Genomic DNA, 15,571 nt, shown 5'->3' on the forward strand with positions numbered 1-15,571 from the left:
TCAAAATAATCAGTAAATGCATCAAGAGCTATAGAGCAACATGAATGGATAGGGGCTGAGAACACATCTTTTCACAAGACAATGGTTACAAAATTTTTCAATATAGAAATAACCCCAAGAGCTTTTTTCAAGCAGTTAAAAAGTTATCTACACCAAGTTCTGCAGAAGTCATCTTCAAAAGGGTTATCTTTTGTAGTGTAACAAACAGAGTGTGCCTACAAGCATTGAGTCCCTTCAAAGTGTCTCTGTCAAGCTCCAGAAAACCAAACCTTTCCTTGCTGGGTATCCAGGCCAGTGCCACAGAGCTCATGCTGTTAGCTTGGAATGTTGAAGTGTTCTTCTGTCACTGCCCTGAGAGCTTGTGCGAGCCCTTCAGTGTAATCCCATCACTCTCAAAACAGCTTTTAAAAATCCTCTGTTGCAAATGGATATTTCAGAGCACCCAGACCACAACAGAGAGCCCTAGAGAAGGTCTCCCGCACCACAGCTCCATCTCTCAGGGGCCCTGGCCATAGGTGATGACAGAAGCCCTTTGAAGCCTGACGTTGCAGTAATACCTTAATCACATTCTCAGCATGCAAGTTTTCCTCTGGTAATAACGAAAGTTATTTATCCTATGCCTTACTGGAGTGCCTGCCTTTTAAATGCCTTTGAAGATTTTTCTGAAGGACATGAACAGAAGCAAAGCATGGAGAGAGCTGGATCTACCTTTGTTAGAGACCAGCTGCATATTCCAATCAGCTATTTAAATTTCGAAGTCAATCACTTCCTGGTATTTGCTCAACACCCCTATTAGCCAATTTGAGAAAATATAAGAAACTTAAAGTAATTCCTAAATAAAGGTAGCTTTTTGACTGAAAGTGTTGTTTACATTCCATAAAACAGGAATTTAATTAGGTACGTAAGTATCCTTAAACCTAGTGAAAATAAGTAAGTCTAAAGCTATCACAAATTTTCTTGTTTATGCTGTTTTGTTATAAAATAAGATCACTTACATAATAATCACAATGCATTTCTCTTTATAGAAATGAATTAAAATTGTGCTAAGAAAGCATCAGCTATATTGCATTACCCATTTATAATGCTCTGAAGAGAATTTTATTTCTCTGAGGCATGTGTTTCAAGATAATTCAAGGTGGAGGTGTACAAGTATACAGTCACAAAAAGAAAAATTAAAACCCTCTGCTAAATATTGGCACTCACAGAGCATTTCCAGGAAAAGTTCACACAACTCAATTAACATATCTGATTGCATAATTTTGTAGAGGAATAGAGGGCCAAAGCCTACTCCCACATCTACTCAGACCAACAGAAATTTAATTCCTAACACCTATGGGATCAGAATTAGACCCGAGTTACACTTCTGAGGAGTGAAGACCTCCAGAAATCTTCACTGCAGTTGTCATGATGTTCAAATTAAAATTTTCCTAAAAGATTCCTGAATTAAAGTGATTTCCTATTAAAATGCAACTCAGCTAAAAGGATGTGGATGTACCTAGGAGACAGCTGTGCACACGTGTGAGGGCGGCTACAGAAAAATGTGCAAATGCTTAGACAAACTTTTCTGAAGTCTGGCAAGCAGCAGAACTCTCAGCTCACAAAATGACAAGCACCTGCATACACTACTGAAGCATTTTTTCATGACATAATCACTAGTAAAAAGAAATGCCAAGCTGATATTCAATATGGAAGTGAGGACTAAGAGCAAAAACTGTTTTCCAATGGAGTCCCCGCTCATTAGATCAGAGACGTTTTTGTTAATTGCTTCCCTTTGCAGTACCTTGCATTCTTGACTGCACAGCAGCACTGCTCCAGAGGCAAAGGTAACACAGTCAGACCAGTGACCATGTGAAAATTTACTCTCCTCAGGAAGGGCAAATAAGCCATCAGAGCTCAAGCATCTCACATCCTACTGACAGCTACACTATTACCTGAAAGGTCAACAGCATAATGGAACTTCTAAGCATCCTTCCAAAGACAAGAATAATTTACATCCCAAAATGTGCATGAAAGCAGACGTAGGCACCTAATAACGAGTGGTGGTTCTGGGTCTGAACTACAGTTTTATTGAGGTGCTAATGTTGCAGTATCAATTACATACATAGACTTAAAATGTTTTCAGAGACAAACCTCTCTGTGATTGTTTATCTGCTCAGCATACTGAGTATGGCAAAAGCCACTGGGGTTTGTAAACAAACTCTGGTACCTACATCAGCATTGTTTAGTTCCACATCCTGTCCTTAATGCTACCATGAGCTCATTCATAATGTAAATTGTCCTAAAGCAATTTGAAACTGCCCAGCCGTTTCCTAGCTCCCACGTCATTGAAGTGATTGGTCATGTCATGGTTTGAACTTTTGAAGAGCTCAATAAATGCCAATAAATGTCAAAACCCACTATAAAAGCTCTAGGAGCAAAAGATGAGTACTGAAAATCAGAGAATATATACAAAGTTTTGATTTTGAATCAAGCCAAGCCTCAATTCCCAGGCTTCAAAAGTAAAAATCTTCCCTGTAACAACAAAGTATAGCAAATAGAGAAGGCAAGAGGCAGACACCCCATCATTATCTGTCAGGGAATAACCAATCCCACATTCAGTGCAAGACTTGGGTGCTGCATAGAGAGTAAGATGGGTGGATATACAGCGAGTGACAAGGATGAAGGGAAAGCTGCTTTTCAATACCCATCATTTATCTTCTTCACCAAATAATGCAGGGATCCAGCTGAAATGCAGCCAGCAAGGAGGTGATGAAGGATATGCACGCATACAAGGAAATGAACTGAGATTTCAATACTGTCTGTCTCCAGGGAAGTTTTAATTTTAGTATTTATTAAGAACTGATTTTTCAAATTAAAATTAAAGTAGATTTCCACATTTAACTGTGCATAATTATATATTTGAAGAAGTGGCCCTTCTCAGTGACCTATGCATGCAGTAAATATACCATACCAAGCAGTGGTCATAAAGGCCAATATGAGAACTGCCAAATTTAGCTACTCAGTAAATTCTAATATACGAATTTTTGAATCCATTTAAATAAATATATTTGACAGTAACCATCAGTAAGCATGCTTCTGAAAGATCCTGCTGTCACACTGGTTTTAATTATGACATAATTATGACATGGCATTTTCTCAGTTCTATTTAGTATTATGAAAATGATCCTTCTTGTGGGAGCTGTTGGACATTCATCATACTTGAAAAACAGGTACTTATGGAAGGATATAGGAGAGCTAATTGTAGACTCTTTTTTCTTAAGTGTTCTTAGACACCAATTACACAGATTTTTGCTATCAGATAGGCATTACAAACATCATGAATTCAAATGCATCCAAATAGAATGTCTACTATGCGAATGTTCTGCATATTTCATAACTAAGTCAGATTCTATTTAAGATAGTTACAGAAGGGGAGGACACAAGGAGGAAAGATGTTCCTTTTTGTGCCATCTCTTCTGTTTGGTTTTTGAAGTTCTCCTAAAGTAACTGATTAAGAAAAGTAGGAAGTGAAGTGTTGTTCTCTTCCAAATACCTTTGAAGTAACTTTAACTATTGAAAATAGTGATCAATAGTCTACCAAGACCTGGTTTTAGCACAAGTCAGTCTGAGCTGGAGGGCTGTCTGAATAAGACAGGAACCTTTAAAATGTGATCTCTTTGTCTTTGTAAACACAACAGAAAATGGTAGATGTTCAACTGCAACTAGTTGGAGATACTAGGAGAAAAAAAATCCTTTTCAACAACTTAAATATCTTCAGTCTCTAGCAATTAAGAGGAACATATTTTCATTTTACCCACGTCATCTATTTATGAAGGAAGGGAATTCAGGCTCATAAAATGAAGGAAAGTAACAACAGTACCAAGTTTTTCTACTCTCTCAAACCCCAAAGGATCTGGCACTACTGGGAAAACCAAAGAGAAGAAATGGATACAGACATACTCTCCTGGAAACAGCTGAGAAGGTCCAATTACCCAGTTGCTGTAAATCAGGTATTCCCAGAAGTGTGTAGAGAGCACACAGGCAAGAACCCTTAGCTATGTCTTCAAGTATTACCACACAACTCCAAACACTCTGAAGACACTGAATTCAGGCAAACACGGCATTCGGTTTGTTACTCACCAGATCTGTGTGAACTTTAAGGTGTGCTTGGAGCTTGTATTTATCTGGAGTGGAGTAGTCACAATGTTCTGTGGGACATTTCAGCAAAATATTACTGTGTTTCTGAATGACGTGACGCTTAAGGCAGTTCTTGGTGATGGAAGAATAATTGCACTGGGAGCAGTAATATAAATGTTCTCGAGTGTGTGTACGGACGTGCATGTCATAGTGCACCTGGTACCAGAACAACTTGCCTGAAAATTAAATTAGACATGAAGAAAGTGATTCCTAAACAATTGTTAGTGAAAAATTCAAAAAAATAACCAATTTTCTTTCAGGGCAAAAACACCCTGTTTGAATTCCATCCCTTTTGTCTTTAATGAAAACTTGTCTAAAGACCCTTCGCTACTGAAAATATGTTTACAAAACCAACCTTTGTCTAAAAAGATTATATGTCCTGAAACAGCCTAACAAGGGCAACTTTAATACATATCAATGTATTTATTTTCCTAAATAAAAAGTCCTTTATATCTGCTCTCCTATGCAAAGAATCTGAATTCAACTGTACATAAAGAGACTGTCAAAATATTTTTTGTTACTTTCTTTCATGTTACTCCTTCTTAAAAGCCTTTGTGGCATAATGGCACCAAAAAGCCCAGAGAAATTCATCTAAAGTACATTGTTATAGTGCTTCAAAAACTTGTTTTTTCAGACTTTGATTCCTTTCCCTTTTCAAGAATGAAAACTACAAAATAAATCCCAAATTGCTTCCTTTCCAGTTATGTAAACACAAACATTTTCAGTTACAATAAGTGGAAATGGTGTGTTATTCCCACTTCCATAAATTAAAAAACCCGAACAATTACAATCAGGATAGTCTCGATTTGATACCATGTAATTAAAATTTTCATCTCAAAGAACTTGGTTCAAAACAAGACACAAAGTTATGCCTGTATATATGTACCTATTGTACAGAATGTATATTACCATGCATCCTCCTACACTATATGAAAAAAACTCTGAATTTTATACTAGGCTGATAATGAAGCTCAAGCATTAAAGCATGGGCTGAACTAATGCTGATCACATGCCTAAATCTGCTCTGCTTGGCCCCAGTGAAAGTTATGACTTGGGGAGAGGCATTTGTACAGAAATAATCTATCAAATTTCACATCAATAGAAAATTGAGCCTTGCAAAGCACTGCTTTGCTATATTTCACTAGTGGGGTTTTTTTGAGGAGATTTGACACATTTCACACTATTTGTACAGCAAAAAGCAAATCTCACTGGACCCCAGAATCCATACTGAACTACAAAATTAATGCTGCTGCAAAGATACACAAATATATCAAACATTGTAAACCAGAGGAGCAGGAAAAAGATGGCTCACTGCATAACACTTAAAAAATCCCGAACTCTACTAACTCTAATAACTCTACTGCTTCTTACCACAGTATTCACATTCCAAGTCTCCATAAACCTTCCTTATCCTCTCACGCAACTCTGTATTCATTTGTCTCTTCTGCAAGCTGTCCAAGATCTGCATGAAGGCGACAGATCCAGTCCCCCCCCCGTTGGCTGTAGCTGTGTTAGAAGAGGCTGCCTGTGGGCTGGTGGCTGCATCAGCTTCTGCTGCTGCCAAAGGGTCTGTGCGCTCTGCCAAATTTTGAATGGGTGGATTGCTTGTTTCTGATTCACTAGGAGGAGCAGACTGGATCCTCTCTTCAGGGACTGGAAGGTTCTCAGTCACTGTGTTGTTCTGACTCAAACTTTTGTCTTCAGACAGTAAAAGATGAATTTCTTCACCCTGCTCATTTACAGAACTGCACTGATTAACTGCCTCTTCATTTGGAGGAGAACCTTTTAACTCCTCAGGGCCAGCAGTACCATTTTTCAGTAGGAAGCAGTCTGATGCTACACAGGGCTGAATGCCTGGGACTACTATATCTGTTGTCTGACACAGCGTCTCTGCTACATTCTTCACCACAGGATTTTCAAATTCTAAGGAAAGGACTGCATCAATTTTTACATCACCATTCTGTTGACCATTATGGTTTACATCTGCAGCTGCTAATTCACCTTTAGAAGCAGATGGCTGTGGAGTGTTAACAGCATCAGTACTCGTGACAGTCGATTCACCCGCAGTTTGTGTCTGCTGCTCACCAAGGGCTTCTGGCTGGATGTCACCACCTGGCTCAAGCAGGCAGAAGCTTTGGTTGATAGAGCTGTTAAAAACAGAATCCTCCTGCAGATCTGCATGCACGTCTTTGATGTGAGCACGGAGCCTCACAGAACTGACAAACTTCTTCAGGCACACAGAACACACATATACAAAAGGGTGCTTCCGAACGTGAAGCTCAAGGGCTTGGTATTTAGTGGCTCCATGACCACAGAGTTCACAAGCAAAGGGTCTTTCATCACCATGAACGAGCATGTGACGGTCCCGATCCAGTTCATTTTTGAATTTGCGCTCACAAATATGGCAGTCATACAGAAGTTGTCTTTTGCCCTCCCGTGTCATCAAGCGAAGCTCATCAAAAACATCTTTCACCTTTTTATCTTGAAGGTCATGAGTTTCCTTCATATGCTTGATCAAATTTTTAACATCTGAGTATTTCTTTTTGCAGAAACGACAGTGCTGCTTAATTTTCTTATGAACCCTTTCGATATGGACTTTGAGATGGCCTTTGCTGAGACAAGTGAAGGTACAATAATCGCAGCTGAATTTCTCCCCAGTGTGCTTCCGCAGGTGAACATTCAGGTTGGCTTTGATTGCACTGGCATAACTGCAGTAGGAACACTTGTAAGGTTTCTCATTTGTATGAATCCTCAGATGTGCTTGGAGGGAGTGTTTAAATTTGAACACCTTGTTACAGTATTCACATGTAAAAATCTTCAGTTGAGTTGGACCCAACCTGAAAAAACCCAAACAAACAGTATATTTACAGCAGTGAACCTCGGTAACATAATGTGTCAGAATTTCCCTAGATATTCATAATGGACAGAAATGCTTAGTTTTTAAAAAAATGTGTTTTCCAAAGGCATTTTAAATTATACAACTTACAGTTTATTGTTAGCTGTTCCTTTATTTAAAGGGCTCAGAAAAATACCCCAGTTTCATGAAAATGAATGGGGAAGCACTTCATTCATATTCTGCATGAACACAGATATAAGCACTTCAAAATTACCTGCTTGTTTTCATTGCCTGCTCATATGGGGTTTGCTGAATGGCATATTCTTGATATCCTTTTCGTTGTGATGGGTCTTGGACTGTTGTGTCTGGAGTTGTGGCTTCACTTTCATGAGGAGAAGCCTCAAGAGGAACAATTTTTCTGGCTCCTAAAGGAAGAATGATAAAAATGCTCATTAAAAATCACATACTAAAAACATGCATTGTCTATAATATACAAGTGTAAATTAAACAATAAACTCTGTAATCATTAGCTCATCTATTTTAGTTTCTGTTGTTATATTCCTTTGCATAGAATGATGGACACAGTTCCAGAAGCTATCAGTACTTACACCATAGTTCTGCTCAAGTAACATGCCAGGACTGATGGTTTGGAGCATTATTCATGGTGCTTGATGCCTGCTACTAAGAGATCCTACCTCCAAGTATTTCCACCTTTAAAAGACTGTAACTCTTCTAAATAAAATTTAAATTTTTCTGTTTCTGCTTCATACAACATCCTTTGAAAAATTACGCCAAGCTTACAAATAAGGCTGGGGAAAAAAACAGTTTCACCTAAAAGACAGTTTAGTCTATACTTAAAAATCTGTACATAATTTCCTTAAACTCCTTCTATTTTGGGGCATATTGCCATCCCTCAGAATAAAAGAATATGTTTGGAACAGGCTCCCCAGGGCAGTGGTCACAGCTCCAAGCCTGACAGAGCTCAAAAAGCGTTTGGACAACGTTCTCAGGCACATGGTGTGACTCTTGGGGCTGTCCTATGCTGGGCCGGGAGCTGGACTTGATCTTTGTGCAGCCCTTCCAACTCACGATATTCTGATTCTACATTCCAAGTGCACTTCTCAGTCTCCACTGGGAGCAGAAGGAGATCTACTGAATGCACTAAGACCAGATTCCTGAAGATATAATTTATAAAATACAGGCAGTATTAACATAAAATCTCTGAAACCACAGTGGGGGTTACCCAACAAATGGCAGGAAAGACTTAGGGACATTACATGGAGGAAAGCAGTGCTGTAGACAACAAGGATGTCTACAGATGGAGATTCTGTGGGTCCTTCAGACTGATTTAAAGTGGGAAATTGAGATATTTTGAAAGGAGGCCATTTGGGAGTGTGTAAAGCCATTGAAGCTTTCCCTATCAGACTGGACATCAGCCAACTGTAACTAAACAGGGTAAGTAAACTGTAATAGCTCTGTTGCTCACTAAACTGGCTGCATCTAAAACCAGCTTTTTTGGATTACATTTTATTAAAAATGCTTTCAGTTCTGTACTAAAGATTCTGCAGGTTCATCAGAACCGATCTTCCAAGTTTTCACCCTAAATGTTACCAGAACATTAAAACTTCTGTTCTTCCTGTTCCTCCCCCTCCCACAAATGTCAGGTTGTCCATAGGATTTCATCTCCCAAATTGCACTGTGGTAGGGCCAGTGAGATGGGACCTTGTCATTACAGCACAGGAGCCATGCGTTCAGTGGGTTCAGTATAAAGGTGATAGAATAGACATTACACACCAGACAAGTGTTCCAATATTTCAATACTTAAAATAGAAGCAAATTCTATATTTAGAATGACTCAGTTAAAAGAAAATAGGTCTTAAACTGCTTTATATGCATGGTTGCCTCTTCTAGGTCTCCCATTTCCTGACTGTGAGACAAAGATCCTCATTAAATGCTCCACACTAACTCACTTCTGTGCCCTTCTGCCATTTCAGGATGTTTGAGCATTTCCTGAAAGGACTGCTGAACTGTTTTAATAGACCTTCATACTACCACTATAAAAATTTAATCATCTAAATTGGGTGAACTAAATATATACTCACTAGATAAATACTAACTCACCAGTATTTTGCATACTTTGAGTGGGCAGAATGCTCCAAGGTTATCCTCATGTTATTGCCTCTAAATTATCTATGCAGTTCACAGAGAGACAAATGTCCTTAAAAGCCTAAAGTGGGAGATCTAGATTTTCAGACATGCTGATGAAGTACCTGCTCACAAAAGGCAATCATGTCCCCTAGTGGGAGGTTGCTACTTCCCACCCTTAGAAGATAGGGAAGCATTAAGAAACATGAGATATCTCCATCCACTTGGGACGCTGACTGAGGGTACCAATGGACCAGCAGCCACAGCAATCACCACTAGATCACAAACTAATGACTACAGCATATGACCAGGAAGTGAGAAAACCTCTAGGGCCTACCCAGCCTAGTCCCCACATGTCCCAAATCCCAAAAGAATGTCCTCAATATTCGGGCTAGGGAAATGCATAAGAACAAGGCCAACAGACACAAGGCCTTATTTTTCATCAAAATCATCATATGCCAGTAGGGAAGATAAAGGTTTTCCTAACCGTTTCCCTAGACAATCATTTCAAGAAGTGAGAGCATATAAATACTTGGGGGGGGGAAGGAAGTTAACTGTACTGATCATTTCTTTCAGAAAAATCCTTCCTCCAGCACTATCACATCTCTATTTTAAAGGCAGAATCAACTTTAGTTCACTAGAATTTATTTATGCCTTTTGCTTTCCTCTTTTCAGTCAATATTATCTAAGTAAATCTGCCTTCAGAAGAATAAGATTTGAGTTCCTCATGACATTCTAACAGCAGCTTCTACAGATAAGCATTACCCAGTGAGCCTCATCTCTGGCTCAAACTCAGAGATGCCTTCCAATCTCTCACAGTCTGTCCCTTGGCAAAGCAGCTTGTCCTTCACTACAGAGTTCTCCAATACTTATCAACAGTCTAAAAGGTAACAGAATTATTAAGAATGGATCAGAGATACACCAGGAAAGAACATCAACCAAATTCCTACTAATTCAACTAAATTCTGCGAACCTCCTGAAGCTTCAAGTACGGATCACAAAAAAGGATAAAGAAGAACCAGAAAACAGTAACAAAGACAAAATCAGAGGTATTTTGTTTGAGAAAGGGATACAGGACTTGGCGACCTTCAGCATGCAAAAGACAGAACTGAAAGTGAAATATCAGAAAAACCTCTAAAATTAGCAATACTGTGAAAAAAAGGTGTGAATCATCATTATCTCACAACCCACAAAAGAACAGTTCAGTAAGAAGTCAGCAGACTTAAAATAAAGAAATATGCCCTTTCATCCCACGTGTAATTAAATTATGGAACAATTACTGCACAGTGTCACAGAGAATGAAAATATAAATGCATTCAAGATGGGATTTAGACAAATTAATTGATATATATTAAATATGATCATCTAGATGCAAACACCAGCTCAATAACTGTCAGAATCCATGAGACTTTACACAATAAGTGTCTTATTTCTTTCCTGTATAGATGCTGCAAGCTGATTTTAGAGACAACTGATCCAACTAGACCAACTACTTTTGTTTTAAAAAACGACTTTAGCTGAAGTTTAAAAGAAAAAAATCTTCACAATGTAGGTACTCTGGTCTGTATAGTTAAAATAATGTCCTATGGGTATTAAGTAAGTATTTGTTTCTTACAATCTCTTTTTGAAGGAATGTATTTTTCCAGCTTCTACAGTATCCTGAGGAATGTGGTCCAAACGTGTATGATCCATGGTAAGACAGCTCTGAAAGTCAAATCACCAGAAACCAACCCTACCCATAATCCCCAAAGGTCTCCATGTAAACCTATCCCTAACCCCCAAAACAAAGCTCAAAAAAAGCAAAAAGACCATTTAATAGGTTAGGTCACCATGAGGTTGAACACATTTTAATTCAGACAAAAAAAAAGAAAAACTCAGACCTGTGTATGAGGGGATGAAGATTCCTAACCCTTTCAACAGCTGGACATTAGGTTGGCTGAGCTAAATCAATCTGTAAAACCGTGATAACATAAACACCTGCTCACATTCAGAGGGGAAAGGTTTAATTTTCCTAACCTTGCCTAATTCGATATTTGCTTTCAGTCAGCAAAAGGACAGCATCTTTTCTCCAGCCTCCATTCAACTACATGTTGGTGATGCTTGAAAAGTACCAGCACAGGAGATCATGAAATGAAGAGGATTAGAGAGGGGATCTGCCTAAACTCTAGACCATATCTCTCCTTCTGCAAATATGAGTTTTCTAGTATGTTTTATTACAAAAGTGCATCAACAAGTTGGCACAACGATCCAAAGGGCAGGAAACAGGTTGGAGAACAGCACTTGCTTGTGACAGCAGTCTGTACTTACTGACCAAGACTTGAAAGACTATGAAAAAGGAAAGTACCAATCCTCCTCCTTGCCCTGAGAGGCTCATTTTGTTTGACATTAAATCCATTCAGATGCGTCATAAACCCACAACCATCATTCCATGAGCTAGAGAACAGAAATTATCTTAAACAAAAAAGACTTTTATCAGTTTAAGAGAAAAGACTGCCACCAGTTAAATTAAGTCAGTGCCAAAATAGTAAGCAAAATTACATTCTTCCACTTCTTCCCCACTGCGCAAAAATTTCGATGGAAGAAGGAGCCAAGTGTTCATAGATTACAGATAAAATCCTCTCACACAGTAAAGGGGAACTCAGCTGGACTTTTAAGGACAGTGGAAATCAGGGAGAGAAAAACCTTCACACTGCTGTATAAAGAATTTGTAGTTGAAAAAAATCCAACTCCTTTAGAAAAGAAAAAATAATTACCCTCAAGAAATTCAAGACTTCATGCTATTTTTGTATTTCTTGGAAAAAAAAAAAAACCCAACAAAACCAAAACCAAAAATGGTTGATGAAAAAATGAAGATAGTCTACCACTGGCCATCTTCACAGGCACTTAAAACAACTCTCCTAGTAACAAGCTGAGTCTTTAAAATATTTCAGAATTTACATAAAACAATAATTTAAATGTTCAAATCTCTCCTGAATGAAACTAACTGAGCACGAATTATAAATTGGTTTTAAAAACCTCGAAAATTTACAGAATTTAAACATGGGAAATAACATACATTAAAAAAACCCAGAAGATGGAATATTTGGCTGAATTTACTCACTTGTTCTTAAAACCAGACTATGAAAAAAGTGTCTGCCACTCAAAACAATTTTCAGAAGTGCATATTGCAGTTCACCTGCTTAATTGTGATGCTTACAAAAAACTGTCCTATGTTTGATCTGATACCTTGGTGTGCTCATGAACTCAGCATTCCTTCTCTTGAAGGTCTCCACATCCCTCCAGTTACAGAACCATGGAATGGTTTGGGTTGGAATGGGCTTTAAAGGTTGTCTAATTCCAACCTGTCTGCTGTGAGCAGAGACACCTTCCAGCAGACCAGGCTGCTCAAAGCCCCATCCAACCTGGCCTCGAACACGTCCAGGGATGGGGCATCCACAAATTCTCTAAGCAAACTCTTCCATGCCTCATCACCCTCACAGTGAAGAAATTCTTCCTACAATCTAATCTAAAACTACCCTTTTTCAGTTTGAAGTTATTTCCCCTTATCCTGGTGCAGGACCCTGCACTTGGCCTTGCACTTGGCCTTGCACTGCAAGAGCTTTTCCCAGGCTCACCTCTCAAGCCTATCAAGGAACTTCAGCACCTGCACAGAAAAAAAATCTACAACTTCTATTCAAACTGTATTTACTCTGTGGGTTAATGCCAGCTTTCAGACTTCTAAAGCTGTAAATCTATTACCTTTCATATACCTCCCAAGGAAACATTACAGAAGAGGAACACTGGGGAAAATCAATGTTGCCCAAATGTCCTTTCTGGGAAGTTAAAAACTGACTGATCCTGTTTGTTCAAAGGGATTTTGAAGACATCACTTTAGTCATAATCTACCAAACACATGATATAAAGCATTGTCCCAAACCTCATTAGTGCACAGCAAAATAACAGCAAAGTGTTAATACAATGCTTCTAAAGAATCTTTTATTTAAGAAAGGAAAAATACAGTCTAAGTAGTTCCTTATTACTGGGAATAAAATACAGATAATTCTTAAAGCCTTCTCTATTTTTCTGATTGTCATCTGAAATCTTCAAACAGAATTTTACCATAGGGGACACAAAAAGTGATATTTCTATGCAGCTTTAAAACTGGGTAACAGGTGGGTACAGATTGTTAATGCTTGCAGAGAAATACTAAGTTTAGATAGTGCTTAAGCACCTTTAAACTTTATTTTCAACTTAACTTTACAGATGGTCTAGCACACAGAAAGCAGAAGAGAAAGGAGAATTGTTTTCTCTATTTATATTCGTCTACAGCAGTAACTCATCTCTTCAGCACATGATAAATCTCCAGAAAAATGACTATGAAAGACTGTGAAAGATCTTAATTAAAAATTCCAGACATTAAAGTATTACTGAGAAAGGGGAACTGTCTAAGAATTGCTAGTGACATTAAGATATAGTTAGATCATGGAAATTAATGGGAAAAAAATAGAAGGAAAAGCAATGAAAAATAAATTAAACCATAATTGCATTAAATAAATTATTTTTCTTTTGAATCTTCAGAGTTAACCACTTATATTGTATCTCTAGAATTTCCAAATTCTGAAAAGTTGGGTGAAAATTCAAAACTTTTTGAAGAGTACTGACTTTTTTATTACACATAATTTAGCTGGGAACTTGAATGTAATAAGATTAATTGTCAGTCAAATGGATGAGAGGACCTTCAAGAACTCCTGCAGGTTCACACTTGACCATAAATCTTTTTGGTTCATTAAAGCCTTCTGAATGCTTGATGTACTATGCTCAAGTACCTCCAAAGTTGAAGTTGTTTTACTCTTTTGAGTACCTCAAAAAGCATATGTGCAAAGAAAACCCAAAATTTTGGTTGCACAAAGAAGAATTTTACTAGGTAGTACTTAAGGCACCAATTTCCTCTCCTGTATCACATGCTTCCTACATTTGCTTCATTATCTGTATTTGCTATTATTTCATTTGCCTTTTTCGGCCAGTTTTATAAGGAAATGGATCTTTGATTGCACTATCCACCACGTCTTTCCTTCCCTTCTTGGAAATTCTTCTAGTTCTTGCTAGAAATGTAAAGGCCTAAGATAAAAACTCTTATAAGATGCATAAAATTTAGCACCAGGAGAGGGGAATCCTCAGTTATGGCTCTTTCCAAAAGCCCTGAGGAAGAGAGGTTTGTATATATCCATAGAGTAACACCTATAGGAACCCACTTTCCAACATCTCCACGAGCCCCTGAACCAGCATATCACAGATCTCAATATCAAAAGATATTAACAACACAGAAAATCCTGCTAGCTTCCAACCCACAACAACGAAATGAAGACGTTAGAGTTGTTCTGATAGTAACAAGCAAAACAAATACTCAGAAATGTTAACAATAACAAAAAGGAGAACAATAAAACTACAAAGCTGAAAATAATGCACAAAACTATTAACTGACAGTCAGTCAGAATAGTTAATGGTTTATAACCAGCTAATGGTTTATAAAAACAGTCAAATGCAAGTCTAGTTTTAAATAAATATTTGAAACATGTAATCATTATGTAGAACTTGATTTTCAAATATATATACACTTTTCTGTTCTCTGGTCAGTGCTTTATCATTTTCTTCTTTAAAACTATTCACAGACTAAACATAACTGATGCTAATGCAGTAGCTGATGTTAACTACAGCCAGGTCCAGCATTTCTTGTACCTATGAAGAAATGTGACAAGTTCTAAAATTATGTAGCTGCCAGATGGGGAGGCTCTGTATCAAGACAATCAAATAATGCTAAATATTTTTAACACAATAAATATCCTAAGCAATTTGGTCTTAAAGCAATGAATATTTTATACAGTGTCAGTACAATAAAAAAAAATATATATATAATTGGTGATTTTGATTACCTGGAATAGTTTCATGGGCTGTCAAAACCACACTTATAATAGGATTTTTAGCTCCTGAAACCTGCTCAGTCTCCTTAGTTGATGCTGTTTTCTCTGTTTTCTGAACTCTGGGCCTCTTTGGAGTTTTTTCTCGTTCATCTTCCTTCCTGTCAAGGTCAACGTCAGAATCATTACCTAAAGAGCAAACATCAAAAAGAGGGTAACTATGTACAAAAGCAATGCAGGTAACACAGTCACTAACACTGCACAAAAAAAAGGAGGGGAAATTAATGCTACTGTAGAAAGAAAGACATGTTATCTAAACAAGATCTGCTGCATGATCCCTAAAGGGGAACTTTTTTCCCCTCTGTTTAATAAAACTGGTATGATACTTAAACATAAAGAAAATAAGAGAGAAAAAAAAATCAAAATTTTCAAAATGAACTCACAGAAACATGTGTTTCTAAATTCATTCACATTATTGTGGACTTCTGCGAAAATTCTAAAAACTTGGTCAAAGTTCTCA

The 15,571-nt window shown here is 37.7% G+C and overlaps 1 protein-coding gene across 3 annotated transcripts in view; it reads right to left on the reverse strand.

The window, feature by feature from the left end:
- Positions 1-15,571, reverse strand: part of ZFAT (zinc finger and AT-hook domain containing) — a 76,795-nt gene that overhangs the window by 38,013 nt on the left and 23,211 nt on the right. For all 3 annotated transcript variants that reach the window (XM_048286599.1, XM_048286600.1, XM_048286601.1), the window contains exons 4-7: positions 15,067-15,240; positions 7,287-7,437; positions 5,548-7,013; positions 4,120-4,352 (exon numbers count right to left, since the gene is read on the reverse strand). In XM_048286599.1, coding sequence (XP_048142556.1) covers positions 4,120-4,352; positions 5,548-7,013; positions 7,287-7,437; positions 15,067-15,240 — 2,024 coding nt within the window. The remainder of the gene's footprint in view (positions 1-4,119; positions 4,353-5,547; positions 7,014-7,286; positions 7,438-15,066; positions 15,241-15,571) is intronic.

The sequence above is a fragment of the Corvus hawaiiensis genome, chromosome 26 (genome assembly GCF_020740725.1).
Source record: "Corvus hawaiiensis isolate bCorHaw1 chromosome 26, bCorHaw1.pri.cur, whole genome shotgun sequence".
In the NCBI taxonomy this organism is placed as follows: Eukaryota; Metazoa; Chordata; class Aves; order Passeriformes; family Corvidae; genus Corvus; species Corvus hawaiiensis.